Source organism: Spermophilus citellus (assembly GCF_964194105.1).
Source record: "Spermophilus citellus genome assembly, chromosome: 9".
In the NCBI taxonomy this organism is placed as follows: Eukaryota; Metazoa; Chordata; class Mammalia; order Rodentia; family Sciuridae; genus Spermophilus; species Spermophilus citellus.
The window spans coordinates 64493973-64515553 of record NC_138191.1 but is presented as its reverse complement, the minus strand read 5'-3'; the positions used below and the strand labels follow the sequence as shown (position 1 = coordinate 64515553).

General features: G+C 35.9%; 2 protein-coding genes across 4 annotated transcripts in view; one reads left to right on the top strand and one right to left on the bottom strand.

Annotated features, from left to right (window-relative positions):
* Window positions 1-6167, bottom strand: part of SELENOF (selenoprotein F) — a 36263-nt gene extending 30096 nt beyond the window's left edge. Inside the window, exons 1-2 of one of the 2 annotated variants that reach the window (XM_081305666.1) lie at window positions 5840-6167; window positions 3351-3518 (exon numbers count right to left, since the gene is read on the bottom strand). In XM_081305666.1, coding sequence (XP_081161792.1) covers window positions 3351-3518; window positions 5840-5923 — 252 coding nt within the window. In that variant the 5' untranslated portion in view covers window positions 5924-6167. The remainder of the gene's footprint in view (window positions 1-3350; window positions 3519-5839) is intronic. The other variant, XM_081305665.1, reaches the window with a different exon arrangement.
* Window positions 6168-6447: 280 nt separating this feature from the next.
* The window catches only part of HS2ST1 (heparan sulfate 2-O-sulfotransferase 1), a 184561-nt gene continuing 169427 nt past the window's right edge, over window positions 6448-21581 (top strand). For both annotated transcript variants that reach the window (XM_081305664.1, XM_081305663.1), the window contains exon 1: window positions 6448-6965. In XM_081305664.1, coding sequence (XP_081161790.1) covers window positions 6842-6965 — 124 coding nt within the window. In that variant the 5' untranslated portion in view covers window positions 6448-6841. The remainder of the gene's footprint in view (window positions 6966-21581) is intronic.

The window sequence follows — 21581 nt, the reverse complement described above, 5'->3', positions numbered from 1 at the left end:
TTCATTCTAAGTAGTATATGAAATGCAGATCCTTTATGGTAAAGTAGGTCCTTTATGATCAAAATGGGGAAGAAGATCAAATTAAAAAAATAATGCAATATCTACTGGAAGAATGATAAAGGATTTTGGACAGTTTACGTTTTTATTAGAAACATATTTTTTTCAAAAATTTTATGCTGCCGGCTACCAAAGACTAAAGTGAAACTGTAAAATGAGTGACCATTACTAAAAATGATAGGCCTTATCCTTGGGTAGACAGACCTTCAGTGCATTCAACTATGTAAGAATCAAAAGTTCTAGTAACATTTATTTATAATACAAGAAACTAAAACATTCTTATGTAAACTATAATTTTCTTCTAAAAAATTATATTCTCAATGATTCACACACAGAGCCATGTTTAAGTATTTTTTAGCATTTCTGATATAAAACACTAGGATTATATACTACAGATTTTTACTATGATTAAAATAAATTCAACTAGTACTTAAAAATTAAGGCTTAAGCCTGTGTGAAATAGAATATTTATTATATGTATTCTGTTACCTATGATCAAGTGTCAATAGTTGAGAGAAGTACTACACATATTAAATCAAGTATAATTATTTTTGAAAGTGGTTTGCTTTTAAATGGAGGCTTGCCCAACATGTTGTATGTTCATACTTGCAGCATAATTCTAAGTGTTTTTTCTGTTGGTTCCACTAGAGTTATTAAAAAAAAAATTCACTAATTTTTGTATAAAAGGTACTACTAAATGATTAAAAGAAATATGTCTTGGAGACTAGGGGTTAGGAATAAAGAGAAAAAAAACACTGGGTTTAACACAAAAAAATTATTAGGACATAGATTCACTTGTTTTTAGACATTAAATACTTTAGCTTGTAATTAGTTTGACATATATTAACTGGCAGACTACTTGCCTTTTGTTATTGTTGAAAGGTATCTAGATACAACACATAGCTCAATTAATAATGAAAATTGAATAATATAATTAGTTTTAAAACCATGTGATCTAAATTTGATTTCACTAAAACTACCATATAAAACCTGAGAATATGAAGGAGTACTGAGAAAAAAAACAATAAATAGTTTTTATATGTACTTGGTTTATAGCTTAGACATACTGTATATCAAAGGGTAGAAGTTCTCAATTTGCCATTAATTTTAAGGGAATGTGGTTTGTTATAAATTTATGGTCCTGATGAATAATCACTGAGTAGTATGGTCCATAGAACAAGGAAGAGATGATAACTCAAAAAGTTTCTTTCAGTAATGTTGGGTCAGGCCCCAAATGGCTATAGTTTTAGGCTCCCTTTGCTGAAGCTTCTAGCAGGCTATTATGTTTTTAGTGTGTAGTCAGGGCTAGGAACTGGCTGTTAGGGTTAGTCAAGGCCCAAACCCCACTGATTCAGCCTATATACTCAAGGTCATAAAAGTTAACTTGTCAATAGGTGCCCCCTTACGTAAACTGTTGGCAGTGTGTCTTCTTTAGTTGGGACTGCATATAAAAGCGCCTAGAGAAAAGACTGGGGGTTAAATGACTGAAGCTGAGGGCTAAAGCTGAAGCTGGAGCCACCTCTGAAAAAAGCATGTCTACTATCCTAACTCTGTTTACTGGGTCTGTATACGGGCACAAGAAATAATCTGTCCATATGGGTATCTCATCAAAAGCTAAATCCTGTTTTAAATGTATTTAAAATCAAGTTTTAATACTTGTTATTTATATTTTATTTATATGCAATAAAGAGTAATTTACACATATGGAAATCTAAATATAAACTATGTGAATCTAAACATCAAGCTGGAATCTTCGGGACACTTGAGAGTTTCAGGTTTATGATACTGAGAAACTGAGAAGTCACATGTTAACTCTTGGCTGGACTGAATACTTACATTTTAAAAGCTCGTTGGCCTGTCTTTTTTGCAGTACTGAGGATTGAACTCTGGAATGCTCTACCACTGAGCTGTATTTCCAACTCTTTTTCTCTTTTATTTTGAGAGAGTATCTCACTAGGTTGCCCAGGATGGACTTGAACTTATGATCCTCTTGCCTCAGATTTCATTGTAGTTGGGATTATAGGTGTGTGCCTGACTCTTGTTTTTCTTTTAGAACTACAAAAATGTATTTAATGTTAGAAATAAATCATAACTATCTAATCATGAGAAAATATCCTGTTTCAAAGTTATATAAATGAACACCTTAAATAAAATTCAGCATATACAAGTGAAAGAGAATACTAAGAGGAAACTTAGTAGAAAGATGCTAAATTTTTTCCTCAACCCAGAGATCTTTTTTTTTTTAGTGGAGGGGTGGTGCAGGGAATTGAACATGGATCCTTGTGCATGCCAGGCAAGCACTCTACCACTGAGCTATGCCACCAAATACTAATTCAGTTTTTTCTTTTCCTTTTTTTTTCTTTTGGTAGGGGTTGGGGGGAATATTGGGGATTAAACTCAAGGGCACGTGACCACTGAGCCATACCCCCAGCCCCATTTTTGTATTTCATTTCTGAGACGGGGTCTCACTGAGTTGCTTAGCACCTTGCTTTTGCTGAGGCTGGCTTTGAACTCATGATCCTCCTGTCTCAGCCTCCTGAGCCTCTGGGATTATAGATGTATATCACCACACCTAACCCCAAATCAGCTTTATTTGGATAAAACAAATGATCTTTTGAGACTACTTTAAAATTTTAAGAAATCTAAGGATTTTAATGAAAAGATTTAAAACTTGAGCAAGTTCACTATTTGTTTGAACAATACACTCAAAACAAAAATTCTGTTGGATAGAACTACCTATCCTTGACTCAGTTTTCAAATTTTAAAGTGAGTCTAGGTATTCAGAATTATTAATAATGGGTATGTAAGTAAGATTGTTAAGCACTTTTTTCTTTTTTTTTTGTGATACAGAGGACTGAACCCAGGGCCTTACAAATGCCGCAGGTGCTCTACCACTGAGCTTTATCCTCAGCCTTCTTAACCACATTTAGAATTATAATTTATTGCCTACATCATGTGCCTTGCTTTCATATCAAATTTCATCATAAAACTGACTTCTTGCTGCAAATGCACAAAAGTATTTAACTGATTATTTTTGTGTCTTCATTTGGTCAGAAGTTGACTGGAGAGGAGTGGGATCCGGGCATGCTATCGTGACTCTGTTCCCCTGTCTGCTGAATGGAAAACGAATAGGAACCCAGTATATAACCATACATTTCCTTTGTAATGACTTTGATTGTGCTAGTGAGCCAGGCAAAGTTAAGAAAATTCTTTATGCTTAAGTGTATTAAGCAATTTAGTCAAGTTATCCCAACTAAACCATCTAATGGAAACGATATAATAGGAAGCAGTACCTTTTTGGTTTCAAATTGAGCTTCTTCCTGACAGCATCCTCTGCAATCAGGATCCAGCTGAAGTAGGTTGAACTGTCCAAGTAGATCACATGAGCTGCAGAGCAAGTTGCTAGAGAAGCCTAACTCTCTACATGCCTCTGATGAAAATTCTGCCCTGAAAGCAGACACCTGAAAATACAAATGAGGAATAAATCACAATTCTACATTTACATTATAAAACTTCCAAAAAGAGGTTAATGGTGTTATTAAATCGTAATACACTGGAGATGAGTTACTGAAATATTAACTGGTGTAAAGTTTTTCAGTGTTTTGAACTTTATAACCCTACATGAGTTTTTGGTTCTTCCCATCTCTCCTATAGCTTTCTTCTTATAAATTGAACACTTTTTAAATTTAGCAAAACCGTAGACTAATATATAAATAAATAAATAAATAATTTTTTTGGTGTGGGGTTGAACTTGGGAGCATTTTACCACTGAGCTGTATCTCGAGCCCTTTTTAAAGATTTTGACAGGGTCTTGCTAAATTGCCAAGGCAGGCCTTGAATTTGCCACCCTTCTGCCTCAGCCTTCAGAATTACCGGGATTACAGTTGTTGTGCCACTGTGCCCAGCAAGATACATCATTTTCATGATACGTGTATCACATATCTTTTAATAAACATTTACTAGTTTTTAAAAAGGAATTTCCTTGTAAGGAAAAAATAATTCCTGTTTAAGAGCTTAGCACCTGTTTATGTGGACTATATGAAATAACATTAACTTATCTACAGACGTATTCAGCAGGAGAAGGATAAGAAAAGAGATGGGGTAGGGGTAGTAGGAACACATTAGAAATCAAACTTTTTGGTTTTAGGTATCAGCTTCACCATTTACAAGATGTGTGACTTTGGCAAGCTACCCTCCCTGCATTAATTTCCTCACTGATAAAGCAATGAGCAATACTTTCTACACAAAACGGCTGTAAAGATTTAAGGACTTTATTACTAACTGGATTCAGAGTGAAAGGAAAGTGAATTCAAATGGACCAATTTTTGGCTTGGATTTTGTGAAGGTCACTCTGTGGTACATTGTTCAATGGCCATAAATTCCTGTATGAGTATGTATTCTTCTTTGAAATGTGACTCTGTCACTCTTCCTACATAGACAGTTTATTTCCTGAAAAGTAAACTGGTCTTGTGACTTACTTTAACACTTTAACAAGTACTACATGGTGGAAATGATATATGTGATTTCCAAGGCAAGCCAAGGAGGCATTTTAAGGTTTTGCTATTTTGGAGCACAGTCAAGAGAATGAAAGGGGAAAAAAGTTGGTCTAGCTTTTGGAGGATGACAGCTCACACAGAGAAGAACAAAGTGGTCCCAGCTGACAGCACCAACTATGAATGATGATGACCCTCAAACTGTTCAGTTCTACTAACCTACTAGTTGAAAACACAGAATGGTGAGCAATCATTGTTTTTAAACCACTAATATTTGGAGGACAGTTACACAGCCACAGCTAACTGAAAGCCAGAGAAGGTGAATTGGGAGAAGAAAGCTTGAAATATTCCTTTTTATCATTCTGTGGTGATGAGGATGAATTCAAATGACCTAAGATGGGGAAAAACCCTTGACGAGTACAAAGTTCAGGGAACAATGTTCAGTAATTTTAAAGCACCAAAATGACTGAATAAAAGTATTGTAATGAACTGTTAATTAGAGAAGAATCCACCTTTTCCTCAAGATGGCAAAAGCAAAACCCAGGAAGTTGCTTCCAAATTCCTGGGTCAAACAAAGTGGTGCCCAACTTCCATAAACCTTGTATAAAAGAAAGTTTTGTCTTGGGAGAAAACTTTTCAGCAGGCTCAGTAGAGAATGCCTTAAGAATTAAACTGAAATAATAAATACCAAATTCGCCAGAACAGTGCCTTAAGTTTCATTATTCATGTACACTTCTTTGAGGAATTAGCCAATGTCTAGTTGTTATGTAAGCAATAAAATAAGTAAAAATTGGGTCGTCAAAGATTAAGAACCCACGTACTTTGTTAATGGAAAAAAAATATTGATTACACTGCTTGGTGTATGCGCGAGCACGCAGGAGTAGAGTCTGAAAGAGAAAGTAATAGAAGGTGTTCACCGTTCGCAAAAATCTGCTGGTTTTTCCTTTTAAGATTTTAGAGCCTTGTGTTCCTTGCATTTCTGCCTACTTAAAAAAAAAAAAAAACTTTACTCTTTCCCAAGCTTTACTGCTTCCCATCCCCACCGTGATCCTTTTTAGCTAGAGCTACATAAGAGAAAACTACCCAAGACTTGTCGGGAGAAGACGGCCTCTACAAACTCAACCGGGAATTATGCCACGTCGCATTCCGGCCACTGTTCTAAGGAAGCCCAATCTGCCCCCCTCCTTTTCTCAAGTGAGGCCCCCGAACCGGACCGAATATTTTTGTCTTCCTCATTAGTAATCCCTCCTACTCGCCCTAAGGCGGTCGCGGAGGTGACCTACACTCACCACTTGAAGCACAGTAGCCAACAGGAACCGCAGCCCAAAAGCTGGGCCAAGCCATCCACCTCGCCCAGCCGCCATCGCTATCATCTATCCTAAATCTCTGGCTACCCAGAGGACCCCTCGGCTAGGGGCAACCACTTCAGAGCCTGATTGAAAACAGGCCACGGAAGGCCGTTGCCATCAAATCTCTTATTTTGAAGAGACAGTATTAACTAAAGACATATGAAAGGTTAAAGGTAATCAAATATAAAGACAGTTATTGTCTCCTTTCAATTACTCAAATCAGGCACTTTCCTAAACTTCCCACTTCTGCGCTTCTCCGGGCTCCATTCTTTCATTCACGACACTACGTCGAGAAGCCAAGAAACCCCGCCTTCGCCAGTTTCAGTCCTGCCTCCTTCTCCAGGTTCACCCAATGGAATGCCGTCTTCGGTGAGCCCTGTGGCAGAAGAATTCAACCGTAAACCGAATCGACAGCGAAACACTGGGGTTCTTCGGGCCAATGCACACTACCGAATGGGAGGAGGGGGCGGGGCCTCTGGTTGCCGAGCAGCGTACGTAGATGCGTGCGCGAGGTGGCGGAGGGGGATGGGAGGGGGCGGGGCCGAGGGCAGCGCAGTCGCAGCCGCAGCGCTGGTGGAGGAACGCGCGGCCGCGAGCAAAGGAGGGAGGGAAAGAACGAAGAGAAGGAGGCGGGCGGGCAAGCAGGCGGGCGTGGGGGTCGGGGACTGAGGCTGTAGAGCGCCCGGCAGCCGCTTCGCGCTGTTTGCCGCGCGGGCTTTTGGAGGGGGCGGCTGTGGAGAAGCGGGCACCGGCTGCGTTGGTGCTTGACGCCTGGGGGCGGGGGACCCGAGTGGCGAGAAGGGGGGTCGCTGCGGTGGTTCTCCCTGTGGCGCTCTCCTCGCCTCTCTCCCGGCTCCGTGGACTCCTCCCGGCGTCTCCCTCGCCTCCGGGGCCCCGCTCCCCGCCCCCCGCGGTATGTCTTGATCCCGAGCAGCGGGTTTCATGGGGCTCCTCAGGATTATGATGCCGCCCAAGTTGCAGCTGCTGGCGGTGGTGGCCTTCGCGGTAGCGATGCTCTTCTTGGAGAACCAGATTCAGAAACTGGAGGAGTCCCGGTCGAAGCTAGGTGAGGAGCCGAGCCGCTATGGGCTGAGTGGTGTGGAAGGGGCCGGCCGGGGAGGCACTGCAACTGGAGCAGCGGGCTTTCATGTAATCTGGGGTCTGGCTTCGGAGCTGAGATGTTTCAAGGAGAGCTGGGACTGGGGGCATCGAGAGCACAAGCTCCAAGAACTAGGTGAATTACCTTGAGTAGCCGGCTGGGCTGTAGGTCAAGGGGCAGAGGTTGCAAGATTGGGCTTCTTGGAGCTAAGGGGTTGCCCCGAAGTAGGCATTCCAAGGAGAGGGAGCTACGGAGGACCGAACTCAGTGGGGAGCGGGTGCTTCTGGAGGAGAGAGAACTGCTCGCGCGTTCTCTTAGAAGTAGTACAACCAAGCCCCGCCAATATCAGGCGAGGGGTATTCTAATTTGAGAAATGGACACCTAGGTACAGAATCTTGGGGACAACGAGGGTGAGGGGAGGTTCACTAAGATGCGCAGAAATGTAAGGAGACACCAGGAATGGTGGGGAGTAAAAAGAAATACACTATAGCGAATTGCACTTGTGCTAGGGGCACCAAGGGATCTTACAATTAACGTTGGAGGCAGGCTGGCCTGGTAGGACAGGAAATCAAGTAAAAAGGTTCCAACGAATATCTAAATGAGGCATCCGGGTATTTAAATTATTAGTTGTGCTAAATGATTAATTTGGGCTTCCTGATAGGGTTGTATATACACTTTGCTTCGCGATAGTATTGATGTGAATTTAGAAGATGAAGGAAAGCTGAAAGGAAATTATAGTGAAGTTTATGAAAGGAAAAGTAAGATAATGCGGAAAGTTAACTGTACAGTTAAGTACCTTAAACAGTTAGTGGTGCTTTTATGGGCGAAGGGCTCGGAAACACAAAAAGCTGGAGTGTAAAATTGTGAAAGACCAGTAGAAAGAACGGATAATAGGTACTCTCGATTAGTAGAGAACTTTGACATTTGGAAGAGCTCAGGATGGAAAGGGAGTTTTAAAGAATGATAATGATGAATTTTGATTTGAAAATGTATATGGCACTTAAAATCACCTCAAGAAGTTGTAATTTGCATGTGTGAAACTAATGTGAAGTGGTTTTTGCATACTCTTTCACCTCACCATCAACTTGAACATGTTTTGAAAAGCAAGTAAAAAAATTACCTTCAGCAGTGTAATTTAAACAAAGGAGTAAATATGGAAAACAGCCAGAAACTGTTGTGGGTGGTGATTAATTTTTTTTTTTAGGAAAAATGTACTGGAAAATAATTGTAATTTTCCATATAGTAGCTGTTTGCAATTTTGATAGACTTTGCAAGAGACTTGAAGACACTTTAAAGAGCATTGTATCAAAAATCATCAAATAAATTTGATTGAAGTTCAACTAAATATGAAAAAGAGGCTAAAATATCGTAAATCCTCAATTCTATAGTATAATTTGAAATTATTCAATTTATTTACCTAATAAAATAAAATTAATTAATAATACAATGAGTTAATTCTGTTGATTTTATTAATATGTGTCTTGTGTTGTGAAAAATCTTCACTTTAAATATTAGAAGCTGGACAGTATGCTTTTCTTTGCATTTGGATCCATTTAGTGTCATCCAGTCATGGAAAAAAATTGACTCCTCTTAGAAGTACTTGAAAGTTAAAATCAAAAATTTTTGTATTGCTATTGAGAATTCTGCAGTGTTAATTTCTTAGACACATTTTAGTGGGTTAAAATGACTTAAGGCTTTGATATTCTGCCTTACCTAACACTTTTTTCCCCCATAATATTTGAAAGTGGTTTCTACAGACCCAACATGAATGCTTCTTTTAAAAAGAAAGTTATTTGGAGATGTAGAATGCAACAGGTAGAACATAATGTGCTTGCTTACGATTTTTTTAAGGAAAATTTCACCAGAAATAAGTAAGCATGAATCAAAATAAATAATTATATCAAAAATAGTAATCGTTCATTGAAATAAATCTCTAAAATAATCCAAGAAAAGGAGTCTCAAATACAAAACAATGGAAAATGCAGAATGCTGAGACAAATGATTGTGAGTTCAAAGCCAGCCTCAGCAATGGGGAGATGCTAAGCAACTCAATGAGACCCTGTCTCTAAATAAAATAAAAAATAGGTGTGGGGATGTGACTCAGTGGTCCAATGTCCCTGAGTTCAATCCCCAGTACTCCCTCCCCCCCCCCAAAGGAAAATACAAACACGTGGCATATAGAATGTATAACTTTATATCAGCTTAGTAGTCTTGATTTTTTTTTTTTTTTTAATTAAAGGAAAAGCGGTTTATATTGCTCAGGCTGACCAGAGTTTCCTGGGCTTGAGTGATCTTGCTGCCTCAACCTTCAGCCTCCTGAGTAACTAACTACAAGTGTACTCCACTGTGCCTGATTTTTTCTTTTTTGTTTTCCAAGTCTTCTAAAAGGTGGTACTGAAAAACACATTGCCAGTTAGTAATCTGACCTCTTTGGAAAGAAAGGCAAGAAGGCGGCATAGTGTGATAGACTTTATTACTAGACATTTTTTCATCTGTGATGCTCTTTATTTTCCAAGAACACCACAGAAAACTATTTTTGCAGCCCCAGGAATAGGGTAAGAGATTATGTAACTTGCCCAAGACCATATCCCTAGTAAGTGGCAGGATTGGAACTCAGGTATGTCCTGTTCCAAATCAAGTGCTCCTTTAAGTCAGGCTGCTTGAAACTTTATATTATACTAAGATTTAGTTGAATAGAATTTTTAAGTTGTAATATCAATGCATTTGTTGCTAAGAATGAGCATCATTCTGAGAAAATTCAATTTCTTACACAAAGAAATTGGTTTAATGTCTGTCCCTTTTTTGTGTTTATATAACTAGCATAATCATATTATCTAATGAAATGACTGAAATACCTTCTGCTATCAGAGAAGACGATCTTCTGTGGTTTTCTATGTTTGAAATTGCAACATTAAAAGTGTTTTATTTTGGCATCAAAAAAAAACTATTGAACATTTTTCCCTTAAAATTAGTTTTTATTGTTTATTATCTTTTCATTTAGAAGATTCCAAAGGATTGTATTAGCTGATATCTAATAAAGCCTTTAATGTACCTAGATTAAAGACATTATAAGACCATAATATCTTGTGGGTGAGACCTCTAATGGATCAGTAGGTGTATTTAAAACTAAGGTGTATGTATTCATTTAGGAAATTAAGGACATAAATAGAACTTCCTAAAAAATTTATTATTAGTTTCCTTTTCCTTTCTCTTTTTTTGAACAAATATGAGATCATGGTATACATTATTACTCTGCACTTTGCTTATTTTCATTTAATATTGTATACATAGACATATTGTAGTATGTATAAATTATAGCTGTATAGTATTTCAAAGTATACATGTATCAATGTGTCATAAATTATTAAGCTATTATATCAGTAGTGGATATTCAAATTTGCAACCCTCCCCACCTTTAAGGTTCCTTTTCTTTCCTGGTATTACAAATGGTAAGAACAAGAACTCTCCTTATATGTCTGTCTAACTTTTCCTGCATTGATGTCATTTTTTTTTTCCCTAACTAGGATAAATTCTGTATGTGGGATTGCTAAAACAAAGGATATATTATTTAATTGAGGGGTGGTGCATGCCTCTGATCCCAGCAGTTTTGGGAGACTTGAAAATTTCAAGTGAATCCAGCCTAGGAAATTTGGTGAGACCCTGTCTCAAAATAAGAAGGGCTGGGGATATATCTTAATGGTAGAGAATCCCTTCATTTAATTCCAGTACCATACATACATACATATTGTTACTTTCTAAAATTTTTATTTTTCAAAAGGTACAGTAATCTTTACTGTCAGCACACACCCACATGCATTGTAAGCTATCAGCTTTTAATTTTTGTCAGTTTGAGGCTGTGAAGTATGTTGTTAATTTAACTTAACATGTCATTACTTTGTAATTAGGTTGAACATCTTATGTTCATTGCCTTTTTACTTGCTAGCTAATTTTCATTTGTCAGTTTTTCTATCAATAGTTTACTAATTTTTAGTTGTTTTAATTTTTTTTTTTAATTGCTAAAATTACTACCCCTGGTCTGGGGTTGTGGCTCAGAGGTAGAGTGCTCGCGTAGCATGCATGAGGCACTGGGTTCGATCCTTAGCACCACATAAAAAATAAATATTGTGTCCACCTAAAAAACTAAAAAATAATATTTAAAAAAATTACTACCCCTGTATGTCTTGCATCTGTTTTTCTCTTAATTCTTTCATTTGTCTTTATATTATAGTGTATTTTGACGGTACAGAAGTTTTAAAATTTACACAAATAATTAATTTAAGCAAGTAATATTCTTAGGTGGGATTACTTTTACTTTTGAGCTGCATTCCTAGCCCTTTTTATTTTTTATTTTAAGACAGGTTCTGGCCAAGTTGCCCAGACTGGCCTTGAACTTGTGCTCCTTCAGCCTCCTGAGTAACTGGGATTTCAAGTGTGTACCACTATAACTGGCAGGATATAACCTTTTAATTGAAGAAAGTAATTCCAAATAGATGATGTAGTCATCTCCACTGATGAGAACTGTGTTATTATGATCTCAAAACTCTACTAAAGAACTAATTCCAGGGCCAAAGTTGAAACTGCTCTTTGGATTTTCAAACTTTCTACAAGTGCTTAATCATGCAAACAATATTTACAAGAAATTTCACAGTAGCTTCTGTTAGAGAATCTTTAGTTAATAGGAATGCAGTTATTCTAGAATTGCTAATTAGTGCCTCACTTATAGTCTTGAATAGGATACCTAGTGCTATTGAGTGGTCACCCTGAAGCAGTTGATTTCAATTAGTATAATTCCAGGATGTCTATCCACCACTGTTAAGCTTTCTAATAGGTTTTTAGTAAAATTGAAATATTACTAAAATAATTAATATTGAAAGATTGCTCTTCAGAGCTACTTCAGAAGAATATATTTATAGATAAACTTCATAATTGTGGTTCATGTTAGACTATTTACAATTATCCACCAACCTACTGGTACCTGCAGTGTTTTTTCTGCTTGTTAACTATAGATGAACTATAAAGATATGGTGGGTTTTGTTGTTGTTTTTGGTACTGGGGATTGGGTCTGGGCACTCTACCTTTGAGCTACATCCCTACCTCTTTTTATTTTTTATTTTTAGACAGGGTGTCATTAAGTTGCCTAGGCTGGCCTTGAACTTGAAATTCTCCTGCCTCTGCCTCCCCAGGCATGCACCACCACACCTGGTTCCCTCATTCTCTTATAATCATACCTCTCCATTCTGCTGGGTTATTCTCATTAGCACATGAGCATAATATTGGGCTACCATTTTAGCAAGTGGTTTTCATCTATGTGGATGATTCAGGGTCTTGGGTACCTATTATCTGTGGTTTTACCATCTCCTCTGGTCTTGAAGTTGTCTGTTTTTAGCTAGGATAGATGGAAGAGAAGGCTGAGTAGGTGTCCTCTTCTAAACTTCTTTGTCCTCCTTTATTCTTCCTCTGTTAATGAGGACTAGTTACTATCTACCTGCAAAGATGAAGCTGGAAATGGGATTTTAAACTGGCAATCACTTACCAGTTATAACTGTATACTATAGAAGGGGTGTGCACACTTGAGCTTTTTGATTCCTTTGAAATAAATCCTGAAATTTATTTAGACTTCTTTTATAACTCAATATAAACTACCTAACATCAAGATATCTACAAACCATGTATCTGATAATGGGTTAATGTTCAAAGTAAGAAATTAATCTGATTAAAAAAAGAGAAAATGATCTGAATATACATTTGTCAAAAGAAGACATACAAATATCTAACAGTTGTATGAAAATGCTCAACATCACTAATCAGAAAGATACAAATTAAAACTACAATGAGATATTACCTCACACCTGTCAGAATGCCTGTTATCAAAAAGATGTAAGCTAACCTGTGTTGGAGATAGTGTGGAGAAGAGGAAATCCTTGCACACTGTTGTTTGGAAGGTAAATTAGTATAGCCGTTATGAAAAACATTGTATTGTGGTTCCTCAAAAAATATGAAATAGAATTACCATTTGATCCAGCAGTTCTACTATTGGTTATATATCCAGAGAAAATAAAATCAGTATGTCAAAGAGCTTTCTATACTCTCATATTTATTGCAGTGTTATTCACTTATATGTGGAATCTAAAAAAGTTGAACTGAGAAGCAGAATAGGAAGGTGTGGGAATTGGGGAGATGTTTAGTTAAGGGACACTAAATTTTACTTTGAGCTAAAGATTAAATTCAAGAGAGCTATTGTACCACATGGTGACTATGGTTAATAAAAACAGTATATTGTATTCTATTATTTTCTGTTTGTTTGTTTTGTTCTGGGTATGGAACCCCCAAGGTGCTTTACCATTGAGTACATCCCCTGTTCTTTTTCTTTTCCTTTTGTACTGGGGATTGAACCCAGAGGTGCTTTACTACTGACTATACCATCAGTTCTTTTTATTTTTTGTTTTTAGATAGGGTCTTGCTAAGTTGCTGAGGCTGGACTCCAATTTGTAATTCTCCTGCCTCAGTTTCCCAAGTCCTTGGGATTATAGCCATGTGCTATCCTGGGCAGCTCAATGTTATTCTTAAAAGTTGCTTAGAGAGAATATTTTGATTAATGGGTTAAAAGAATATTTTAAGCCAGATGTGGTGGTACAAGCTTCTAGTCTCTTCGAAGTTTAAGTACAGGAATTCAAGGCTAGCCTGGGCAACAAAGCAAGACTATCCTTTAAAAGAAGGAAATATGTATATGTGGATATGTGTGGGGGGCAATATTTTATTTATTTTCTTTAATTTTATATTTTTTGTAATATCTATTTTAAAGGATATAAACTGTCTTGGTTAATTCCAAGTGAATGTGAAAAACATTTCTTCTATGATTACCAGGTGGAGTGTGCTATAAAGGTCTATTAGTTCAAGTTGGTTGGTAGTATTGTATCAGTATCCTTGGTTTTCTTTCTGCCTACTTATTCTATCAGTTATAGCATGATTTTGAAATCTTCCATAATAATTGTGTTTGTCTATTTCACCTTTGTCTATTTCTCCTTTAAGTTCTATCATTTTGCCTCATTTATTTTGACATAATTAATTAGCCCCCTTTTTCATATGAGATGACCTTCTTTATCCATGATAATATTCTTTGCTCTGAAACCAAATTCATGTTCTGGAAACGTAATTCCCAGTACAAGGGTGTTTTGAGATGGCTTCTGCCTTCTCCCATGACCCTCATCAGATACTGCTGCCTTGATCTTGAACTTCCCAGGCTTAGTACTGTCAGGAAATAAGTTTCTCTTTATAAATTACCCAGTGTCTAGTATTTTGTTATGGCAGCACTTTAATGTTAATCTAGATATTTAAGTTTTTCTTTTGATTAGTGTTAGTGTGATATAGCTTTCCCTATTCTTTTAATATTAACTATTTGACTTTTTATATTTAAACAGTATTTCTTATAGGCAGCATGTAGTTGAGTCTAGTATCTAATTTCATAATTTCCTTTATAAATGGGATATTTAAGGCATTTGCTTTTAATGTAATTATTGATGTGATTGGGTTTAAATTTTTGAGCTGCTGTTTGTTTTCTGTTCATCTTATCTATTCTGTTTTCCTTTTTCTCTTTTTCTGCCTTTAGGATTAACAGAGTTTTTTTTGTTTTTTTTTTATTAGATTTTATCTCATTTGATGTGATGCTGTTGATGCTGTTTGCTGTGTATATGTGTTCTTTCTTAAAGTGGCTGCGTTAGGGTTTATGTTATACCACTTAATGTAATGTGTAAGAACCTTAGACAACATTTTAATTTCCTCTTTCCTGGTTTCTTGTTATTGTTGTTATATACTTTACTTCTATATATAAGTCTTATAGTATGTTGTTATTTTTGCTTTAAGTAATCAGTGGTCTTTTAAGGAGGTCAAAATTGTTTTTTCAGTTTTTATTTATTTACTCATGTATATATTTATTCAGTTTTCTTCATTCCTTTGTGTTGATGCAGATTTTCATTGGGTACCTTTTCCCTTCATCTTTTAAGGATTTCTTTTAACATTATTCATACTGAAAAACTGGTGATGAATTCTTTTCAGATTTGTGTTCTAAAAAAGTCTTTAAGTCTTTTTTTTTTTTAGTTCTCGGGCGGACACAACATCTTTGTTGGTATGTGGTGCTGAGGATGGAACCCGGGCCGCACCCATTCCAGGCGAGCGTGCTACCGCTTGAGCTACATCCCCAGCCCCCTTTAAGTCTTTTTTTAAGCCGTAGTGTTATAAAGATATTTTTGCTGGTTGTAGAATTCTAGGTTGATGCTTTCCTTTAACATCACTTTTTGCTTCATTGTCTTCTGGCTTGGCCTGTTTTCAATGAGAAGACTGCCATTGTTCTTAATCTTGTTCCACTATTTCTGTAATATATTCTTGTGATTTTCTTCACTGGGTTTTAAGTAATTTGTAAAAGGCCTTTGCCACTATGTTTTTTGTACTTGGGGTTTGTTAGGCTTCTTAAACCTCTGGGTTCATAGTTTTTTTTTTTTGTTTTTTTTTTTAACATTTGGAAATTTGGAACCATTATTTCTTCAAATAGTTCTTCTGTGCTTGTTTCCCTCTTCAGGAAATCAGATCACATACATATTAGGCCTCATGGAATCATTCCACAGTATAGTGATACTCTACACTTTTTCCCAGTCTTTTTTCTTTGTGTTATTTTAAAATAGTTGCTGTGTCTTCAGTTCACTACTCCTTTGCTTTCCAGCAGTGTGTAATCTGCTTTTTTAAATTTTTTTTTAGTTGTAGATGGACACAATACCTTTATTTTATTTATGTATTTGTTTTTATTGCAACACTGAGGATCAAACCCAATGCCTTGTATGTGCTAGGCAAACGCTTTATCACTGAGCTGTATCCCCAGCCCCTGTAATCTGATTTAAATCCCATTTAGTTTCTGCAACTTGTATTTGGGGTAAAAATGGGAGTTCATAACCCACTTGAATCAAATGTATGAAAGATGATATGTCATGAGCTTTGTAATGTTTTGAACAACCAATAAAAATAAATAAATTCCATTTAGTGTATTTCAAAAAAAAAATTCAACTCCTCCCACCCCCCATTTCTAGAAGTTCATTTTGGATCTTTAAAAAGTATCTTCCATTTTTGCCCTTAACATGTTCTTATTTTCCTAAGCAAATGGAATATTGTTATTATTTTGATGTCTTTGTCTATCAGTTGTATCGTCTATGTCATTTCCGAGTTGCTTTCTTTTGATTTGGTATAGGACTGATTTTGCTCCATTACAGGGTCAGTACTTTGTAGTTTCCTTCAGAGTACTCTTTTCAGTGTCCTGTATATTTCTAGGTTTTCCCCCTCTGACTGATGGGAACACTGGTTTAGTGAACCCCAAGGATTTTTCTACCTGTACCTTTTGAATGATTCTTTTTAGGCCTCAGTTAGTTTCTTCATGTGCATGTACTGATTGGTATTCTGCTGAAAATTCTGTTTGCAACTCTGTTCTCTTCAGTACTCAGCATACTTAAGCTGTTTTGGCTTTACTGAACTCCTGATTCTAGCTCTTTTAATTCAGGGAGACTATTGGAATTCTGAACTTGACTGAATTCTCCCTATACTGTAGTCTGTAGTCTGGAAACTCTTCAGGCAGTCATAGGACCTACCTCATTTCCTTTAGCTAAAGGGTCACCATTCTGTGCTGATTTCCTGTTTTAATATACAGTGTCCAGAAACTGTTGCTACATATTTTATCCATTCTGTTTTATTTAAGATAGGAGTGTAAATCCAATCACTGTTATTCTATTTCATTAGTGAAAGCTGGTTAGATCTTTGTGTATTTTTAGGTTGACTTGGGGAGAAAGGAGTGCAATTGGATTATTTGGATTAAAACTAATATTGTAAATTCAGGGAAAGATTTGTGTTTCATCTTTGTTTATTTCTTCATAATCTTTTTTTTTTTTTTTTAAGAGAGAGTGAGAGAGAGAGTTTTTTAATATTTATTTATTTTTTTTAGTTCTCGGCGGACACAACATCTTTGTTAGTATGTGGTGCTGAGGATCGAACCCGGGCCGCACGCATGCCAGGCGAGCGCGCTAACCACTTGAGCCACATCCCCAGCCCTCTTCATAATCTTTATACGATGTTGGATATAGACCCTTGTAAATTGTTAATGAAAGTTAGAGGCAAGACTTACTCATGATAGCCCCACCTCCCTCTTTCCTTATGAGAGTTTCAAGTGGATAACAGTTAATTCTTTGGTTCTACCATCCCTGCTGCCCCTGATTTTAAGAAGTCATGCTTTATTGCATCCCTTTAGATGCAGCTAGGTTCAGAGGCTCTTTCAGATTGGCCAGTGAAACCTCTGGCCCCAGAAGAGGTGTCTGCTTTTGCTGTTAGTGTGATTATTGAGTTGATTGATCACAATCTTGCTGTGTATGCATGAGTAGTCTTCTTCAGAGATTTTTCTGTGTTCCTTTTGTAATACCCCAATTCCAAACTGAGTAGTGGGAAAAGGAAACATAAGGGATGGTGACACTGGTGATAATTATAGTTATTATGTTGTATTTACAGAAAATGTATCTGGTTTACCTTATGGTCAGCATTATTATAGTTCTTGTATATTCAACTTTGGATGACATAATTCTAGCTAAGTAAAGTTAGATTACGCTGTACTTGGAACAAAAAGTCAGAGAATATTTTTTACATGGCACTCTTGGGTTTTGTTGGAAGTTGGTGGTTTCGAAAACTGCACATTGATTGGGTACTTATGTAGCAACTTAAATTGGTTGTAGAGGGACAATAATGTCCACTTCTTAAATTCTGGTACATTTTAGGAGTCATCCATTAGTTTTGCCTTATATTTTTCCATTACTTATTCCTAAATTTATGACTAAGCTAGAAATAAGTGATTTTGTGCAGCAAAACACTCAAAAATGACTTCAGTGACTCATAAGATATCAGTTGAGAAAGGGAAGTCTGTTGGAAAACATCTTAAAATGTTGCTCAGGGTGGTTATGGGTTTGAAGTTAAGTGACTATGCAGGTACAAACTATTTTTTTTTCTTTAATATCTTTATTTTTTTATTTTTATGTGGTGCTGAGGATCAAACCCAATGCCTCATGCATGCTAGGCGATTACTCTATTACTGAGCCATAACCCCATCCCACAAACTAATTCTCAACATATTTATGTTTAATTATAAATTATGTTTGTGTTGGACTTAATAAATATAATTTAGAAGTGTTACTGGTTTGTTGATACATTTCTGGTGTGTATTCCCTTAGTGTTTTGTTATACATAGGCTAGAATAAAAGCTATTCACTGTTAAATTTCTTCTCTTTGAAGGTTAAAACAAAACAGAAGCAAACAAATATGGGGTTATATTTTAGTTTGTTTTTTTTTAAAGAGGAGAGAGAGAGAGAGAATTTATTTTTAATATTTATTTTTTAGTTCTCGGCGGACACAACATCTTTATTTGTATGTGGTGCTGAGGATTGAACCCGGGCCATACGCATGCCAGGCGAGTGTGCTACCCCTTGAGCCATATCCCCAGCCCTATATTTTAGTTTTGGAAGAGGTTTCAATGAGGGAAATTAGAGGAGCTTAAGCTTTGTGATATTATCTTCTAGAATGAAGGGACCCTGAATTTTCTAAGTAGATTTTTATCTTAAAGTTTTAGTTGGCTTTTTTCCTTGGGTTTTCTTTCTAAATAGTGTCTTAGGACAACATCTTTGTCAATTCTCCCATGCTGAATTGCCAGTTTAATTTGAAAAATTTCATTTCCCTGCCTAACCAAGTATGCAAGATTTTGTGTTCTTACATGAATTAACAGTCTTTCAAGCACTAGAAATTAAGTCCTTTTATGTTTTATTTCTCTAGGTGCTTATAGAAGAAATGAAAGATGAAGCAGAGAGTTGGAGAAAAGCCTTTCAAACTTTAAGATAAATGATAATTTTGGGGCATTGTAATATTTATTGAAGGAAGACTTTTTGAAAATGACCAATTAATGGACAAAATAACATGTTTTTGTTCTAATTAGTTATATACAACAATGCATTTTGACACATCATACATAAATTGAGTGTAACTTCTCATTCATCTGGTTATATGTGGTATAAAGTTACATCAGTCATGTAACCATATATGCATGTACAGTAATAATATCTGATTCATTTTACTAGAAAATAATATTCTTACCTCCAAAAAGAATCTCCTCTGAGATGAAAAGTAGTTTAAAAATTAGTGAATAAGGGGGCTGGGCCTATGGACTCAGTGGTAGTGCACTTGTCTGGCATGTGTGAGGCACTAGGTTCAATTCTCAGCACCACATATAAAAAAATAAATAAAGGTCAATCAACAACATATATATGTGTGTATATATAAATTAGTAAATAAGAATAGTAGGTTATTTTAATTATTGACTCACAAAACAGAGTTGTAGTATGTGATGTGAGGTACACAGCAAGTTTTGAGACTTTTGACTTAAATCTTGTTGGATGTAATTACAAGTTTGCAATTTAATTTCTAATTTGAATTAAATTTTATATTCTTTCACATTACTATTTATTTTAATCTTACTTTGTCCTGAAAATGAGTTGAGATTTATAGATGTATATGTGATACAAAATGGTTGAAAAGTGCAGATTTATGTAGGAAAAGTAGTCAAATCTTTGCATAGATGTTAATTAACTGTTTTTCATTCATTTTCTTTGTGGGCTTTGAGATCCTTACATTCCCAAAATATCTCTATAAATAACCCTTTCTTCCAGTTCTCAGGTAAAATTTGGAGTGATAGCATATTTGTTTTCTTTAAGGATTCAGGAAGGCAGATTTCATACTTGGCATTTGGTCCCAGAATAAAAATAAAAGTATTAATTTAGTAATAAAAGGATAGTTTAGGAAGATCAGGCATATAATCATGAGTTAGGACATTGTAGCATAAGTGATTTGTGCTAATGGTATTCTTAACTATGATACTGAAGGCTTTGTAGTTAAAGTTATTTTTAGTGTTGAACCTTGTATAATTACTGATTACTTTTTGACAGAAGAACATGTTATTGGTTACTTGGAAAAAAATTTATGATAAGCAAGTAATCTTTTTTTCCTATCAATTGTATTTAATGGGTTTTAAAATAACAGTATACTGCAGTGTTATTTCTTTGTGTGTTTTAAGGAAAATCTCATAGTTTATAATTTATGTAGCATGATAATTGAGACAGCTGTGGATTAAGTTGGTTATTCTAAAATACAGTTTTCAAATATGATTTAACATTTAAGTATTAGATTAATATTAAAGGCTAAAATGAAAGTGCTGAAACAGAGATTTGGGGAGAGCTGTTCAGTTTTTACTGTTTTTTTTAATAGTAAACTCTATAAAATTTTATATAATTAATGCAGTATATCCACTTAGACTCAAAGCAACAGCAGCTGAAATCTTGCCTGATGATAAAAACATTTCTGCATAAAGGAAGTGGTGCACAAAATTCATGCAGTGTTCATTTTAGAGTATGGTTATGATCAAATATACTGGTTTACAATTTATAAAGTAAAAAATTCTGATTTAATAGTAATAGCTTATTCTTTCTATATTTAGGATATAAGCAGGATAGTTGCTTAAAAGCACACACACTGTTAGACATAAGAAGTGGGAACTTTCTTTAAGGGAGGAGACAAAAGAAGGCAGGACAAATACAATCTAGATTAGTTTAGAATAATGAACCTATCTTATTCAGAAGTTTCTAAGCACAGTTCTGAAGAAGGTAACATAATTGCAGCATGCTCCTAAAACAACAGGATAAAAAATAGTTAGCATTTTTCAGAGAAGTCGTCTCAAAAGAAGTTTTACATTAAGAAATATAGTTGCTCCAAGTATTTTGAAATTCTTCATGAAATTGGTTTTAGAATCTTATAAAACTGTACCAAGATCATTTTAATTTTTCTATAGTCATAGTTAAGATGGAGTTAGAATTTAAGTCATGAAAATAATTATAGAACATTTTGACAAAAAGGAAAAGAAAAATAGCTTTTATTGTTTTACATATTAATGCTGCTGTTCTTTGCAAAGTTCTTTCATATGGATCCCTTAGATGTTATTTTTTTTATGCTAAGGTATAGATGTTTTCTGTTTACCTGATTTGCTGCTTTTTGAGCTTCATGGATCTGTGGTTTGGTACCATTCAGTTTTGGAAAAACTGTACTGGGCACGGAACCCCAAGACCTGTGCATGCTATGCTAGGCAAGTGCTCTATATACCCAGCCCCACTTTCCCCCTTCCTTTTTGGTCGGGAGAAAGATGTTTCTAAATTGCCGAGGTGAGCTCAAATCTGCAATCCTCCTAATTTAGCCGTCAGAGTTGCAGGAATTACAGGTGTACACCACTGTCCTACAGTTTTAATTGTAGATGGACACAATACCTGTGTTTTATTTGTTTGTTTATTTATTTCTGCCTAGCTGTCGTACAGTTCTTCAATTTTCTGTTCCATTTAAAATATTCTTTCTCTCTTTTGGTACTGGGAATTGAACCCTAGGGGTGCTTTACCACTGAGCTATATTCCTGTCTCTTTAATTTTTTGGAGGCAGGATCTCACTAATAAATTGATGAGGTTTGCCTGTAATTTGCTA